This window comes from Chiloscyllium plagiosum, unplaced genomic scaffold (genome assembly GCF_037043375.1).
Source record: "Chiloscyllium plagiosum isolate Xiang-an unplaced genomic scaffold, Cpla_swu_hap1 HiC_scaffold_5, whole genome shotgun sequence".
Classification (NCBI taxonomy): domain Eukaryota; kingdom Metazoa; phylum Chordata; class Chondrichthyes; order Orectolobiformes; family Hemiscylliidae; genus Chiloscyllium; species Chiloscyllium plagiosum.
This window is the reverse complement of record NW_028270143.1, coordinates 5912285-5929828: the sequence shown is the minus strand read 5'-3', so window position 1 is coordinate 5929828 and position 17544 is coordinate 5912285. Positions and strand designations below refer to the sequence as shown.

Here is a 17544-nt window from a genome sequence, read left to right as displayed (position 1 = left end):
TGGTCTCCCTCTTTATAGAAAGGATGTTGTGAAATTTGAAAGGGTTCAGAAAAGATTTACAAGGATGTCACCAGGGTTGGAGGATTTGAACTACAGGGAAAGGCTGAATAGGCTGGGGCTGTTGTCTCCACAGCATCGGAGGCTGAGGGGTGACCTTATTAGAGGTTTATAAAATCATGAGGCGCAAGATTGGGTAAATTAACAAGGTCTTTTCCGGGGATGGGGGGAGTTCAGATCTAGAGGGTAAAGGTTTAGGGTGAGGGGTAAGAGTTAACAATGAACCTGAGGGGAAACGTTTTCCACACAGAGGGTGGTGTGTGTATGAATGAACTGCCAGAGGAAGTGATGGATGCTCGTGTAATTGCAGCATTTAAATGGCATCTGGATGAGTATACGGATAGGAAAGATTTAGAAGGGTATGGGCCAAATGCTGGCAAATGGGACTAGATTAATTTAGGAGAGCTGCTCATGCATGGACAAGTTGGACCAAAAGATCTGTTTCTGTGCTGCACATCTCTATGACTCAATTTGCTTGCCAAACCATTTTGCACAAGTTAAACCACGCTCAGTTATTTAATAAATTAAAATGATAAGTAATGACTCTTGAAATTCAATAGTGCAAACAAATATAAATTTGTGGATCAATGTCAAATACTTTTATTGACAAATTATTAAAATATTCACCAGGAAATGACGTGATTCTGGTCATTATTCTTTCAACGTGTTACTTTTTATTGTAGTGTGCACTCAGACACAAATGATGGATTAATTTTACAGATTCTGCACATAGATTGGAAAAATAAGAGAATTCAACAACATGGCCTAAGCAATGAAGATCTTATCAATCTCTCACAGGCATTCATCAAGGTAAGAGAATGTTTCATTGTCAGCCTGCAGGCCTGTTGGAATGGTCAGTTCTGGACAGTTTTGCTTCATTTGTGATTTGATAAATAGATGAGAGTGTGAGAGTTTGAGCTTAGGAAGATTCAAAATTGAACAAGCTCTCTTTTAAAGATAGAGTTCTGTGCAATTACTCAACCCTCATTTTGCAATCCTGTATTGCTTGTTTAATTATTCATCTCCTTGTCAATATACACTAAATGATTACTTCCTGTAAGTACCCACCAAGGAATACATAAGCAATATGCCACCTGAAATAGTGATTATTGAAGTAGCACTAATTAAATTTAATGTAAATAAAACAAGGCAGGCTATTCAGGATAGTAGTGCTTAAAAATACTAGCATGACTGGTATTTTCCCTAAAATGTTAAAAAGGGGAAGACAGCAAATTTGTGAGCCATTGTCGATCATTATAAAGGGAGTTGATCACTGGAAAGTCCCTGTATATAAAAAGATTACATTAAATGATGTACAATGGAGAAATTCCAGTCCTAGAGGCATTGTGGAGAAGAGTCAATAAACAGATCAATTGCAATAGAGCACTGAATGATCAGAAAAGGTCAGAGTGCAAGAGTGGTCAGAGAAATGTAGGGGGTTAAATTGGTGAAGAGAAACCACAAAAGGACATTTGCCTATGACCAGTGTTATGAAGCAGCTTACCACACTTACTTACCCTACTCATTATAGCGAATACTGCATGCAGACAGTACTCTCATCCCATTAGTTTCATGTAGGGGGCCAAAAATTGTTCCTTTCAAGTATTCCATTAAGCTAGTCTGCACTGCCTAAAGCGACCCTGAGTCTCTGATTGGGGAGGTGCCCAATGGCTACTTACATGCTGACATCACTTTGTGAAACAAACAGCAATAGCTGACCATTAAAGAGTGTGCGCACTAAGCTTATCAGATGCTGCATTGGAAGTCTTGGTGTGGAAAGTGGAAAGAAAGAAGAAAAGAGATGCCTTGTACTGTCAAGGGAAAGAAGCTCGACAGACAGAAAACAAGACAGTCGGAATCAGAGAGCCACAGAAATAAAAGCCAGTGGTCAAGCCCCAGTACTTGGATGAGATGCAGGAAGAAATTCAATGCACTCCCAAAGTGGACAAGATCAGTGAATACATCTTGAAATTTAATTTCCTATCAATTCTTAACATGATCCACAGTCACTGTTTAATGTACCATGTTTCCATCACTACTTATACACCTTTTTAAATCAATCAAGACAATCTCTAATATTCATGACGCCATACAGGCAGGATCTGCAGATGGTGGGAATATGTTCATGAGTGCATTGCAGACAAGGTGAGGAAAAGGAGAGTGCACGTGCCAATTTGGTGGAGGACAAGATGGGACACATTCTGCTTGACAGGATCCTGGACAATACTTGGATAGGTCAGGAGGAAGGACAAAGAACAAAGAAAATTACAGCACTAGAAAAGGCCCTTTGGCCCTCCAAGCCTGCACCTATCCAAATCTTCTATCCAAACCTGCCACTTATTTTCGAAAGGATCTGTATTCCTCCCCTCCCTGCCCATTCACATATCTGTTTGGGACATCTTACATGGTGCTACTGTGTCTTCCTCTACCATCTCCGCCGGCAACACATTCCAGGCACCCACTACCCTCTGTGTAAAGAACATTCCATGTATTTCTCCCTGAGCTTTTCCCCTCTACTTTGAACTAGTGACCCCTAGTAATTGTATCATCCATTCTGGGGAATGTTTCTTGCTATCCACCCAAACTTTACCTCTCATGATTTTATAGACCTCAAATCAGGTCCCCCATCAACCTCCACTTTCTAATGAAAATAATCCTAATCTAGTCAACTTCTCTTCATAGCTAGTGCCCTCCATAGCAGACAAGATTAGATTTAGATTAGATTTAGATTTTAGATTAGATTAGATTAGATTACAGTGTGGAAACAGGCCCTTCGGCCCAACAAGTCCACACCGACCCGCCGAAGCGAAACCCACCCATACCCCTACATTTACCCCTTACCTAACACTATGGGCAATTTAGCATGGCCAATTCACCTGACCCTGCACATCTTTGGACTGTGGGAGGAAACCGGAGCACCCGGAGGAAACCCACGCAGACACGGGGAGAACGTGCAAACTCCACACAGTCAGTCGCCTGAGGCGGGAATTGAACCCGGATCTCTGGCGTTGTGAGGCAGCAGTGCTAACCACTGTGCCTTCTCTTCACCCTTTTGGTAATGTGGCAAACAGAACTGTACATAGTATGCCAAATGTGGCCAAACCAAAGTCCTATGCAACTGTAACATGACCTGCCAACTCTTGTACTCAATACCCCGTCTGATGAAGGAAAACATGCCATATATGCCTTCTTGACCACTCTATTGACCTGCGTTGCCACCTTCAGGGTACAAATGGACCTGAACACCCAGATCTCTCTGTATATCAACTTTCCCCAGGGCTTTTCCCAGGACACTGATGGAAATATCACAAAATGCTTGGTGTGTTTGGAAGCCTTCCAAATAGCCTGCATTCAATGCAAATGGGCATTAGAGCAATCCAACACCAATTTTGACGGATTGGAATTAACCTTGGAATAAGGGACCAACTCCATCATCACACTTGTGATCCAACCACAAAGAAACATCTGGGCCAATGCCTCTATTTCTTTTGCAGCACAGTTTATATCAGAAATATGGATGCTTCAGTGAATGCTCAAACAAATATCATGTGTGGTCAGTTTGCTGTCTTTACAAGCTTTGACTGCAGTCACCATGCAAATGTTTATCAGCAATCAAACTGTTCTTCAACAGATTGCTGGATTACAGAGGCATCATGCTAAAGGTTTGACTGTGATGCCACAGAATTCACCCATTGTTTTCTTACCCACTGCCTGTCAGCCAGCCACCCTAAATACGTCTGAACATACTCAGAGATACAGCGTGATTCTGTGTCTTCTACACACAGAAGGTATTCATTCTGCATGTGTACAGAGGAACCTCGACTATCTGGCATTTGGTTATCTGAATTTCTGATTATCTGTACAAGATCACAAGGTCCCAATGTTTGGATAAACCGTGTTATCCACCGTTTGATTATCCGAACAAAATACTTTACCCCCAAGGCATTCAGATAATTGAGGTTCCTCTATAATTGCTTTTGAGAAGCTGATTGGTGAGTCACCTTGAACTGCTACAGTCCATGTAGTGTAGGTGCATCCATAGTGCTGTCAAGGTAGGGGGATCCTTGGGTTTTGACCCAATGACAGTGATGGAACAACAATACAGTTCCAAGTCAGGATGGCGTGTAGCTGAGGGGAGCTGCAGGTAGTAATGTTTCTGAGCATCTGCTGTCCTTTTCTATTTGGTAGAAATCATCCTTCAAGGCCATCTGCTGACTGCCCAATTTAACTAAATTTAGCAGCCAACATCCATGCTGAAGCCATTGAGATAGCAATATATAAAAGCACTAAGACAGTCAAAGACACAAGAAAAATAGACTCAAAAGAGAATTCTCAGGAGTAACTCATTAAAGTTCATATGACATTGGGAAAAATTTACAAATATGATTTGTGAAGTATGTCATCATTGCAATCGGTATTTCCCATTAAAACTCCTCTTAATTTTTCATCTGGTATGCTCAGCAGAATGAGATAAGACAAGTGTATTGTGACTGCTGCCAGGATACCAGGCATTCACCTGTATGTAGTTAGACACCAACTCAACCTTTCTCCTTTGGTTGAACTTAGCATTGGCAGGCTGTGGCAACAAAGCTAGGTGAATGATTGCCTGCAGGATGAGAGCCGAGAGTCCCCTGACAACATGCAAATGCTCCACCATTTGCACTCTACATTATAGTTGTCTTCTTGTGTCAGTCAGTACTGTTTATTTGATTAAAATGCCTAGGTGACCTCTCTCGCTCTATTACACAACAAGTAGTGAATTGACAGGTTTTAAAATATCACCAGCTCCAGGCCATAAGAGGCCGGACATATAAAAGATAATTGCCTATTTCACCTTCATAAATCACCAGTTGTGACTGCAACAAGTGACAGACTTCAATGAGGATGTTTTTCGTGAAGCTTAAGGAGATTCAGACAAGGGGAGTTGTTCCGACACCCTGGGTAGATATCTCCTTCTGTCAAAGCTCAGACAATTGTAGAGCTGAAGGAGACTATAGAAAGGGCAGGGGTGATGACATAGAGGGATATGAAAATAAGGACACAAATTTTAAAATCAAGGTATTCCTTGATGGCGAGTCAATATAAATCAGTGAGTACAGAGCTGATAAGGGAACTGGACTTGGTGCAAGTAAATACTTAGGCAGAAGAGTTTTGGATGACTTCAAGCTTAGATGGAGAGAAGAATGAGGAAGACCAGCTGGAGTTACATAGAATATTTAAGTCTTAAGTTACCAAGACATCGGATGATGGTTTCAGATGAGCTGCAGCAAGTGTGGAATCAGGAGATGTAGCATTCCAAAGGGGCCCCTATTCAACACACCCACATCAGAGAACAGGTGGCTTCACAAAAATCTTTAAGTCTGGACCAAGCCCTTCAACACTCACTACATCACTACTTGAAAGTGCAGTCATGTGGTGTTGGACAATTATCTTGGGATCAAATATGGCATCAATGTGGCAAACCTTCTAGTTCTGCCCAAAATATTTGATAGGGAGAGGCACTGAATCAGTTTTAATGAAAAAGTTACCACTGACCCAAAGTATTGACAGCTTCTCTCCACAGTTCCTGCCTGACCACCCGAGTATTTCTAATATTACAGTTTTGCTGTTCTCTGGAGGTATTGTTAGCTATTACACAGGACTTGTAGTACCAACTAGGTCTCCCCAATATTTAGTTGAAGAAATTTTCTGCTCCCAGCATGATATTTAGTGGGCGGCACGGTGGCACAGTGGTTAGCACTCCTGCCTCACAGCGCCAGAGACCCGGGTTCAATACCCGCCTCAGGCGACTGACTGTGTGGAGTTTGCACGTTCTCCCCGTGTCTGCGTGGGTTTCCTCCGGGTGCTCCGGTTTCCTCCCACAGTCACAAAGATGTGCAGGTCAGGTGAATTGGCCATGCTAAATTGCCCGTAGTGTTAGGTAAGGGGTAAATGTAAATGTAGGGTTAGGGGTATGGGTGGGTTGCGCTTCGGCGGGGCGGTGTGGACTTGTTGGGCCGAAGGGCCTGTTTCCACATTGTAAGTAATCTAATCTAATCTAAATCATGATAGTTTGGCAACAGGGGAAGAGTTGAGAAGGGTGGTGATAAAGTTGAGCTGGGTTTTTTTTCTGGTATTCCACTCTCATGCTCTTAAATTGCAACACCACAATGTTCCAAGAAGAAAAGCCATTTTATCCATACTTCAGAGAAGGAAACATGAGGATTTCACGTCTGCTATTTTTCTAAAAAAAACTACTTACCTGACAAGGTCCATTCCAAGTAATCCTTCTGTCTCTGTCGCTGTCTCTCTGGTGACCACAGCGCCATTACCAATGCAAACTCCATGGTCATTAGCTCCCATTTCTGCTCCCCACATCCAGGCTGGTTTGCTTAATATTACAGCAAGTGTCCTCTCTACCTGGTCAATAGCAATGTACGTGCACTACCAAATCAAAAGACATGGGGAAAAAACAAAATCAGTCAAGAGAGCACATCAGTCTAACACAAAGAATCAAAGTTATTAGTGAGATGCAATTCGGGAGAGGCTGGGATTTAAATTACAGTGGCTCTGGCCTCCTCACATACAGAAGTTGTGCCACCAAAAAAAGCAGCATGTTAAATCTGTAAGTTAAAAGACAGTGTGCTAAAACTATATAGATGGTTGGAGGGAAAGTTTGACATTATAATCCAGGGGAAAAAAAAAGTCAATTCACATTGAGAGAAGTATCAGCTAATAAATGAATGCCAACCACAGATTTGGTAAAGGAAAATTGTGTTTGAGGTTGTAATGGAGAGCTTTCATCTGTATGCAGATTTTCAAAAGACATTGGACAAAGTTCTATGTAAAACACATCTTAGCAAGCCAGGAAAGATGGTGTCATGGTGGTAATGATGGTTCTGCTGGCTAATGGTCAAATGGGTTCAAATCCCACTGTGGCAAATAAAGAAATCCAAATTTAATAGATTCAGATTTTAAAAACGCTTGCCTAATAGTGACCATACCAATTTTCAATTAGAAAAAATAACACCCATTTGGCTCCTTTAGGGAAGGAAGCTGCCATATTTGCTTGCTCTAGTCTACATATGACTGCAGACACACAGCAATGTGGTTGACTCTTAACTGCCGTCTGGGCAATTAGGGATGGGCAATAAATGCTGGCCAAGCCAATGATTCTCACATTCCTTAAATGAATTTTAAAAAAAATCTAGTATCAAAGTTTGTGTGCACTTGGATGCAATTTTGGACATCTGAAGCCACTTGCAATGCCTAAAAGATAGGTGCTAGGCACCAGAATTTTGCAGCTTATGATATCATAACAGGTAGTATCAGCATTTTATTTTCAATTAAATGCATGTGCCAAAACAATTGAGATAAACAGAGTTTGGCACTTACAATGTTGATCTATCAAAAGAAAATGGGTAAGCAATACCGCCATAAATTGGAGTGTATTTAAAGGATTTATAATATACTAACAAAGAGGCATTTCAGTAATGCATTAAGATTTGAAATGGAAAAATCCTTTTATTTTTATAATAACCTTGAAATAGCTTAATCAATACAAAGCCTCCGTCATTTCCAATAGGTGGTCAGTACATTTAACACTTTACTAGAGAAGGCAATTTCAAATCAATTTTTACTAAACTGATTTATAATAAAAACAAAAATGCTGGAAATACTCAGATGGTCTCAGGTAGCATCTATTAGGGAGAGAAATGTAATTAATGTTTCTGTCTCCACTGGGAATTGCCTTAACTGCGAAATACTTTCAGTACATCCATAGTATTCAGTTTTTCTTTTAAGAATAGACAAAGTTCACCTAAAGTGAGGCAGCTCAGTATCATAGACCCTGCTTGTGAATCAAGTTTATAAAACTCTAACCATACAATTCTGTTGTACTTTCAAAACTAATATTGTAATATTAGTTTATAAATCCAAAATAGAATCAGTAATCAATAATGCATAAACATAAAATGATTTATAATCTATTGCACTCTAATATACTCTTCACAAAATGAAGCCAGTTTCTAGAAAGGTGTAACAGAGAAAGAAAAAAATCTCACCTCAAACTTATTTAATACTTTGCACCATTTTGATTTGATAATTTACATTATTATAGACAGTGCAATATAAAGAAATATTGCATTAGGCTGTTATCTGATGTCCTCAATAAAGGAATTTAAATGATTTCAAACAAAACTAGACAGACGTCTGTTGGATACTATACCATAGGAAACAAATCTCCTTTTCAGCAATTCAGAAACCACCTTTCAGATTGAATGATTTAAAATGTGAGAGAAACTGGCAGTCAACATGGAATATCGGATTCTGTTCCAGTTAAGTGAGCTTGAAGCAAGCTCAGATCCACTTAGACTCAAATGATAGTGACTGTAAAATTGTTAAGGGAAGCTTTTTTAAAAAAAATATTTTATCAAGAAACAAAGTTACATGTTGTACATTACCTACAGCACAAATTTACAAACTGGGGGACTGCTAAGTTATATGCTGACACAGTTTCCAAAGCTACCAGAATTTTCACTATCATTAGAACTCTAACTGTTTCCTGCACTTAACTATACATGACTTTGTTGCATTAAGGATCAGACTTTGTCGTGATAGCATCTCAAAATAAACATTGTCATTTTGAGCTCTTTTACCATGGAATGAGAAGGAAAGATGCTCATGTTAAGGGCAAAATGCAGGGAAAGAGCAAATAGAATGTCTTTAATATGCTTTCTATCATAATTACAAAGGTGTATGAAGTTTAAGGTAAACAAGGCGCGTGACTCTAGCAATTTCCAACCAAGTGCTGATGGAACAAGCTGAAGAAACTGCAGATTTCACAGAAATGTTCAAAAGTTCACTGAAACTGGATAACATCTTTGCGACAGAAATGGAATACTTTCATCCATGAAGGACTTATTTAATTATTCTGTGCTGTTTAGTATACACCATGTTATTATGAGACAGTTTATTATTTTTTTGAAGATAAAAGAAAACATTAGAATGATCTGAAAATCTGGTCAGTTCTTCAGCCTCATCAATGCTCTATTCAGCAGTGACCTAAAAGTTCCCCAGGTAAGGATGAGCTGTTCCTGATGAAGGGCTCTTGCCGAAAACTTCGCTTCTCCTGCTTCTCGGATGCAACCTGACCTGCTGTGCTTTTCCAGCACCACACTCTCGACTCAAAAGTCAAGCATCACACCACCAGGTTATGGTCCAACAGGTTTATTTGAAAGTACAATCTTTTGGAACGCTGCTCCTTCATCAGGTAGCTGCAGCAGCCATTACAAGTGCATCCCCCATTCAGAGTTTGAAACAGTGAGATTATGCTGCCTTAAGTATTCAACAAACCGATGCAACACAACTTACAAACTGATCAAACATGGAAACCACTCCTCCTCCATCTTATTATGCAGTGTTACATTTACTAAATAGATGTAGCTATGTGGGCCTCACGCATCAAAAGTGAGTAATACCATGACCATTAAGGGAACCATTCAATTAATGTGCATTTGGTGAGTGACCGTGCCAAGAAATTTAGCTTGCTGACTACCTTCAACTTTGCAGCACCTATGTTGTTATCTTGAAATTCAACAATTTCTAACACCTTTGCACCTCCAAGATCACCAAGAACGATGGCTGGAGGTAATCCCTTTCACGAATGGGTCATAATCTCCTCCAGAAATCATGACACAGTCAGAGGACTTTCAGTGAGAATGGTGGAGTCACATCATAACTATGGATAGAGCCTTCAATCGCCTGAAGCAAATGTTTTCTTGTACTCCAGGGAGCAAATCTCTGCAGTTGTAAGAGCCTCCACATTTGAGGTGATGTGGTGCATCCCCTCAATATTGAGGGTCCAGCCACTATCACGTGTGATACTGAAACCTGCGGGAGGAAAAGAGGTGGAAGGTAGACTTGAAGGATGACAGATGTAAGGAGGGAGGGAGCAGACTGCATGCACTTGGACAGAGTGCAGAGACCACAAAGCAATGAACCACTCTACTTTCAACGCAGACTTCACTATTCCCTTAGACTACAACCACTACAGGCTTGCCTTTGTCCAATATTAATCAATACCCTTAATCCTCTCATACTGAGCTTTGATACCGTAAGATTCAGTCCACAAGTTCTCTCTATGCTGAATTATATCTTGGTGTGTCACACAGAAGTGTATAGACTCAGACATCTGCTCATTTTCATTGAACTGAAGCCTTGGAAATTAGTTGAAACAGCTTGATTCTTGCAAATTTCATTACTTGCCATTCTGGTCTTGAAATCTCATGTAAAATATTGTGTAACAGAAGACTGCCTTGGCGTAATGCTTATTGAAGTTCTCACCATCTCTCATTTGTCAACACAAGATTAAAATCATACTGGTTATCGATTTAAATGACATGCTCTGTCATACAATTAAGGACTACACTAAGACACAAAAGGCAGTTGTTTGGATTTAAAAAAAAATGACATTGGTGTCATAGAAACAGTTGCATATTTCCTCCCCAATCTGTTCATTGACTGATGATTTTATTGGTATCGCTTTCGATACTTTCTCCCTTACTCCAGAGACAAGCAGGGCACAAAGTTACTCTAATTCTAACCCAGTTTTCATGGGAAAATTAGAACTTTGCTGTCATATGTAATTGAAACAATATTGGTAGAGTGATGTGCAGGAGTTCATCTCAAAGAAGAACTGCCTGTAATGTAATGGTTGCATTGTGCAAGCCCACATTATAGAAGAATCGTGCTTTAGAAACAGCACTTAGGATTGGCAATGCAACGGTGTTACAGCCAACACACGTTTCAAAAGATCGTGCTGTAGAAACACAGTATCCTAATTCGTCAATCGCATTACAGTAAATTCATATTAGTGAAACACACGTTAGAGCAGAATGACCTGTAATTTGTTTAAATGTCTAGGCTCATACATCTAGGTTATGCTACCATTACTAATTAAGTAAGCAATTTCAAATGCTTTTAAACTCCATAACAGCATTCGTTGGCAGTAGAAGAGCATAGCTACATTGGCTGATACATTAGGATCACAGATGACACCTGACTATCCTTTAGTTGCTGCAGCTCTCAAGATAATCCACTTGTTTAGTAATGTTGCAACATGGCACATCAACAAATCGAAAACAACTGATACCAGTCAGATCAGATTCACATTACTGATGCCAAGAACAGCACTATTCAACTCAAGCACCAGACAGTGCACACAGATTCCTGACAGCTGTACATTAGAGAACTTCTGTACTTTGTACAGGGCCTGCATGTTATTATTTGTGGATTAAATATACAGTCAATTCTAATATAACTGATAGTGTAATAGTGGCACAATTTAAGCCAATACAGGCAAGAACAGTTCACGTTCTACAAATAACAGTCTAAATTCTTCAATTGCGTAACAGCCAATTTGCGTTGAAGAAATATGCATTATAGCAGAACCCACAGTAGAAACTCAGGCTCAAGACGACTTTCTGATAATCATTAAGATTAATCTTATGAGAGGGAGGAATGTTATTTCAAAAATAATAGGCCACCTTTATATACTAAAATATCACAATGCCCTCTATTCCTTTCACTTCATGCACAAAGTAGATATTCTTCAGCAAAATGTCTAAACTGGTTTCCAAATGGAGACTCTCAGTTTCTCCCCTCTAACTGGCCCAGTGATGTGACCCTTTCTGAGATGTATGTTTTTCTCAACTGAAGATACCTCCACTCCAAATGTTGTGGGCAACAGGGCCTCGACAAACCTGCTGTCTCCCCTTCCCTTCTGAATAGAGCTTTGTTAGGGCACCTGTTGCCTTTACCCTATCTGCCTATAAGATGCATGGAACTCCACCACCTGCAAGTTTGCCTCCAAGTGACACACCATCCTGACATAAGAGTATATTGCCCTTCCTTCACCATAGCTGGGTTAACTCCCTCAGAGCATTGAGAGTGCACATATACTAAATGGACAGCAGAGGCTCAGGACGGCAACTCACCACAACCTTCTCAAGGGGCAATTAGAGACAGGCAATAAGAGTTTTTAAATCTTTTATTTGCACCAATTCTTATTTAGTCTTGCAACACAATTTATAAGATCAGCAGCCAAACTAAAATTATCTGAAGTACTTATTCATCATTTCAGTTCTGATTATTGGCTTCATCAGTTACACAAACACCAGAGGATTTCTGAACTGGTGTTTTCTCTCATTCTATTTTTAAAATATTATAACTCCTTACAATCGCTGATGATCTAATATCCTAGATATTCTTCTCAAACATAGTCTTAAAAGTGTTTATATAATAATAGTCAGAATACATTAAACTATCAGGTCATGATAACTTCCTGATTTACCAAAATAAGTTGAAAATACATAGTAGTTTTCTAAAACTTTAATGTCGTGTTATGAACTTTACTAGAAATACTATATCTCATGCAACATTTTCACTATGAACAAGTTCTTAAAACTAGGCATCCAACCTCCTCATAAATCAGATTTCCTTCTGTTTCCCCCCCCCCCCCCGTGATCATGTCAGTTTAGGTGTCAGGCAGTCTTAAATGAACAATTTGGACACTCAACATTAACATTTAGAAATGACATTTCTCACTCCCAAAGCATTTACATGTTAGTTATTTCAAATATGATCAATCTGCAAAGAGGTTCAAACATGCAGTTTTCTTTTTAAAAATGCATGGCCAAATGACCACCAATTTCCTGGCTGTTCTGTGAACCCTATAACCGAGATGTTAGGACCGTGACATTACCAGAGCCAGGCTCTGTTGCTATTCCAAATCCAGGCACAGGGTCATTAATATTTGGGAGAAGGGATGGTGATCAAAATCACCAACAATGTAATCATAAGGTCACACTGAGACCCTTCAATCCAACTTGTCCATGCTGACCAGACATCCCAATCTGACGTAATCCCATTTGCCAGCATTTGGCCCATATCCATCTAACCCTTCCTATTCATGCAGCCATCCACATGCCTTTTAAAATGTGTAATCGTACCCACCTCCACCGCTTCCTCTGGCAGTTTGTTCCATTCACTCACCACCCTCTGCATGAAAACGTTACCCCTTGGATCCTTTTAAATTTTTTCCCCTCTCACTCTTGACTCCCCCTCACACTAGGGAAAAAAAAAGACCTTGGCTATTCACCCTATCCATGCCCTCATGATTTTATAAACTTCTCTAAAGGTTAGCCCTTCAGCCTTTGACACTCCAGAAAGAAGCCCCAGCCTGTTCAGCCTCTCCCTATAATGCAGACACTAGTTTCAGCAACTTCTTTGTAAAATCTTCTGCACTCTGCTTTGCTGGTGGAGTGACTGAATATTTGCAAATGTCATGCCAATCAAGTGGGTTGCTTTAAACTGAATGATGTCAAGCTTTTAGTGTTGTTACAGCTTTAGGCATCCAGGCAAATGGCAAGTATGCCATCACTCTCATGACTTGTGTCTTGAAGATGGTGGACACGCTATGGAGTGTCATGAAGTAAGTACTTTTGCAGGATTCCTAGCCCCTAACCTGCTCTTGTAGTCACTGCCTTTAGATGGCTAGTCCAATTCTGTTTTAGGTCAAAGGTAATCCCTAAAAGGTAAGGTTAGTGGGAGATTCAATGATGGTGACACCATTGAATGTCAAGGAATGGTGGTTTTTGATCGAGTCTTATTGGAGTTGATTATTTCTGTGGCATGAATGAGGCTTGCCATTTTTCAGCCCGAGCTTGGATATTGTCCAGATTTAGTTGCTTTTGGACATGGGACTGCTTTACTCTCATTTCTACTGATAGGAGCATCCTTCTTCTACCCAATGCTGTTCATTTTATATGTTGCTAGGAGGCTGAATGGAACTAAGCAAGAGAGAGGTTTTGATGTTTTATTGCTTATTAAAATAGCCAAAATGAGTATTTCTACATCGTCCCAGAAATAATGTGCTGTTAAATCAATTCAGTGGTTCACAAATTTGAGTCACAAACGTAACAATTAGCTGATACCTTTCAGGCGATGCCTTACAGGTACCACACATGGCACCACTGGCAAGAGTGAGCAACAACCAGAACCATTCTCTGCTCTCTCCCAGCTCAAGCTACTCCCTGTGATTCTGTTCTCTTTAGACTTCTGCCTACAGCAGATGCCAATCAGAACCAGGCAAACCATCTCAATGATATCTCTAAATACCTATTTTTTGTAAAAGCATGATTAAAGCATCTCTATATTATATCTAAGATTGTGAAAAATACAAATGCATAAGAAATCCAGCCAGTCTTTAAAATGAACAGAAAGAGATTAACAAACGGCTTCCAGAAGCCACAAGACTTCTCTTGTAGATTCAACCACATCCAAAAGCCCGCAGACACTCAGACCGTGATGTCTTAAGAAATCAAACACAAAAGGGTCATTAAAACAATTCAAGGATTCCAGGACACTCACTGATATCTTAAAGATTCTGCAGCATTGAACAGGAAACAAGACGACAGACATCACAATAATGTGCAGTATCATTTGACACTCTGCTTTGTGGACCAGTGATTTTTCAAACTTAACTGAAATGCAAACAGCTATTTTGAGGAAAATATTGTTAATACCATGAGAGAGGCTTCTTGATAGCAATAGCATCTCAACAAGGGAAAAGGGACATATTCAGCATTACTGTACTGAAGCAAGTCACAGGGGAGTCACAACCTGCGATGATGTAGTAAGGTGAAAGAAAGGAGCCTTCAACTCATTCCCAGGATCTGTTCTGCACAGTCCATCTGAGGGAACAACTTCCAACGATTTAATTACAGAAGCCACATAGTTGCTGAAACTGACAACATTTTCGTATGTTTCACCTCAGAAAGAGAACTTAAGTAAAGCCAAACCTGTAATAATATTAGAGACTGATTTTATCTTCATACGTAAAACTTGCATAATTCACTTTACAACTTTATTAGCTAACATACAGACACAAACTTATCACCTTTTAAAATACAAAACTTTCACCAATGATCGCATAATAAACTAACCGCATCTGTTTAAAGCAGTGCTGCATTTTACTTTTCTGTGGAAACTCTTGATAATTAAAATGGGACTGCATATGAGCCTTTAAAAATTCTTATTTCAGAGTCCACATCTGATATGTGGTCATGATAACAAAACTCAAAAAATATTATGTAATACTCAAGTACTGCATGCATAGTTTAAAATTTATGGAATCGCTAAAATCTTTCAAAAAGAAAAAGGAATCATCCGATCAAAAGGCTTGAGAACCATGCACAGATCACTCCTTTCCAGAACTACATGGTTACAATAAAGATATACAGTTTATACAAGGGTGATACCACTGATACTAACTTTTGGCTTAGTAAAATCTTACACCTGTCGTCAGTAGTACACAATTTACGTCGTGCTATATTACATTCACTATATTGCTCCCACTTCCTTTTCATATGCAAGCATCAGCTCTCTCTCCTAATATACTTACTCACTGCTTTCACTTATTTCAATAGCTCATATTTCATATGAGGATGTAAATTAGCAATGTAGAAAATTAAAAAATGCTCAAAGTTTTTATTATCTTCTGTAAAGCCTTACTTTAGTCAGGCATCATCAACTCACTGGGGTACTTGACAAAAGCTCAACTTTGTCACCACCTTCAGAATCAAATATATCAAACTTCATCTATCCTCAAAGACACCCAAAATTTCTTCAGGCAGGGTTTCATCATTCAGCACTGTCACCATCTCTTTAGATCAGAAGGGAAAGTGGAAGTCTAAAAAGAAACTGGGTCAGTTTTGAATAAAAATGGCAAAATTTAAATTAAATCTTGTACTCTAACATGAGCATATAATTTAGAATAAAATCAATTTTTTTTTACTTTTTCTTTGAAAATCTGATAGTGGGCATCATAAATTAATGTTGAGTCAACATACACATGCAACTGGGAAATTTAGATTAGATTCCCGACAGTGTGGAAACAAGCCCTTCGGCCCAACCAGTCCACACCGACCCTCCGAAGAGTAACCCACCCAGACCCATTTCCCTCTGACTAATGCACCTAACACTATGGGCAATTTAGCATGGCCAATCCACCTGACCTGCACATCATTGGACTGTGGGAGGAAACCGGAGCACACAGACATGGAGAGAATGTGAAAACTCCACACAGATGGTCACCCAAGGCTGGAATCGAACCTGGGACTCTGGTGCTGTGAGGCAGCAGTGCTAACTGCTGAGCCACTGTGCCGCCCCTGCTCCTTCATAGCCATAAGCTGACCAGAAAGATGTGATGCCACTAACAGGTCAAGAAATGGAATAAATATTGATCCCAGAAGTCAAATATTCTCCACCACACCGTCAATGAATCAACATGAAACCATAGTATATAATTTACCATGGCAGTACCAGAGAAGAAGAATGAGTGGATACCAGACAAATGGACAATAACTCACATTCAAAACATTAGAGGACCTAAATACTTTGAAGATGTAATGCATATGTAGGGCCAGGAGGAAGTGGGATTGACTAGAAAATAAACAGATTTTGTTCATGAATGATAGAATTCTTGATACACTACGTAAACTGGTAGTTAGAAATGGCATGTGTGCAATTGACTTTTTATTAAAAGTGGTAATGTTTGGAGAAATGCATTTGTACACTATCATAATATGATCTCTGAAATAGTTGCCTTTGTGTAGAAAGGCATAGACTGTTAAAGCCAACAGAGTTTGGAGTAGACATCCAGCCAAATTGAGGACCAAATATAAATTGGATTCAGAATCTTCTGCTGTGTAACAGCCTACTTTTTATTATCTGCAGATGATTGTCAAATATTCCTAGGCCACATTTAAAATTGATTATGGAAAAAAAACTGCTGGTAATAGAACTTCAATCTTCTGCACTATTGAAACTGTATGATATTTAAATTCTATTAACCTAGTCTCGTTGAGGTTTACAGCCAGTTAAATTGCATCACACTGCTGTCAAAATGTAATTATGGAATCAATGAAAGTGGGAAACTGTGGATTATCTTGCACTTTGTAAGACCAAAGTGGGAAAAAATGTTTTCTCCTTCAATTACTGCCTTTGAAACTTCCACTGACTCATTGAAAATGTAATCAGATTAAGAACAGAATGATGACAAAGGTGTCAGGTTTCATTTTACAATTTTATAAAGAGACTTTAATTTCATAGCTGTAATACAGTGTTACCTACAGATTATCTTTTGCAGTATTTACTGTGCAAATAGTGCAAAATTGGCCACACTATACTGCCAAAGAAAATAATCAGCATTAATGTGTTTACAAATGCAATGGAGTTTTATTCAATGGAAACTGAAAGAGATTGGATTATTGCTTCATTTGCATACACAAGATCAATGTAATTAAATAATTTTTATTTAACACAGGAAATTCTAATTTAGGTCTCCATGTTAAAAGTCCATGACACTGGTTTCCAATAGCCGATAAATTCACAGTGACCAAAAAGGTGGCAACAAAAAAAAATCCAAATTAACACTGAACTGCAAAT

The 17544-nt window shown here is 39.3% G+C and overlaps 1 protein-coding gene across 3 annotated transcripts in view; it reads right to left on the bottom strand.

Annotated features, from left to right (window-relative positions):
• LOC122549676 (secernin-1-like) overlaps positions 1–17544 on the bottom strand; it is an 86170-nt gene that overhangs the window by 28089 nt on the left and 40537 nt on the right. For all 3 annotated transcript variants that reach the window (XM_043689514.2, XM_043689513.2, XM_043689517.2), the window contains exon 3: positions 6299–6480. In XM_043689514.2, the coding sequence (XP_043545449.1) occupies positions 6299–6480 (182 nt within the window). The remainder of the gene's footprint in view (positions 1–6298; positions 6481–17544) is intronic.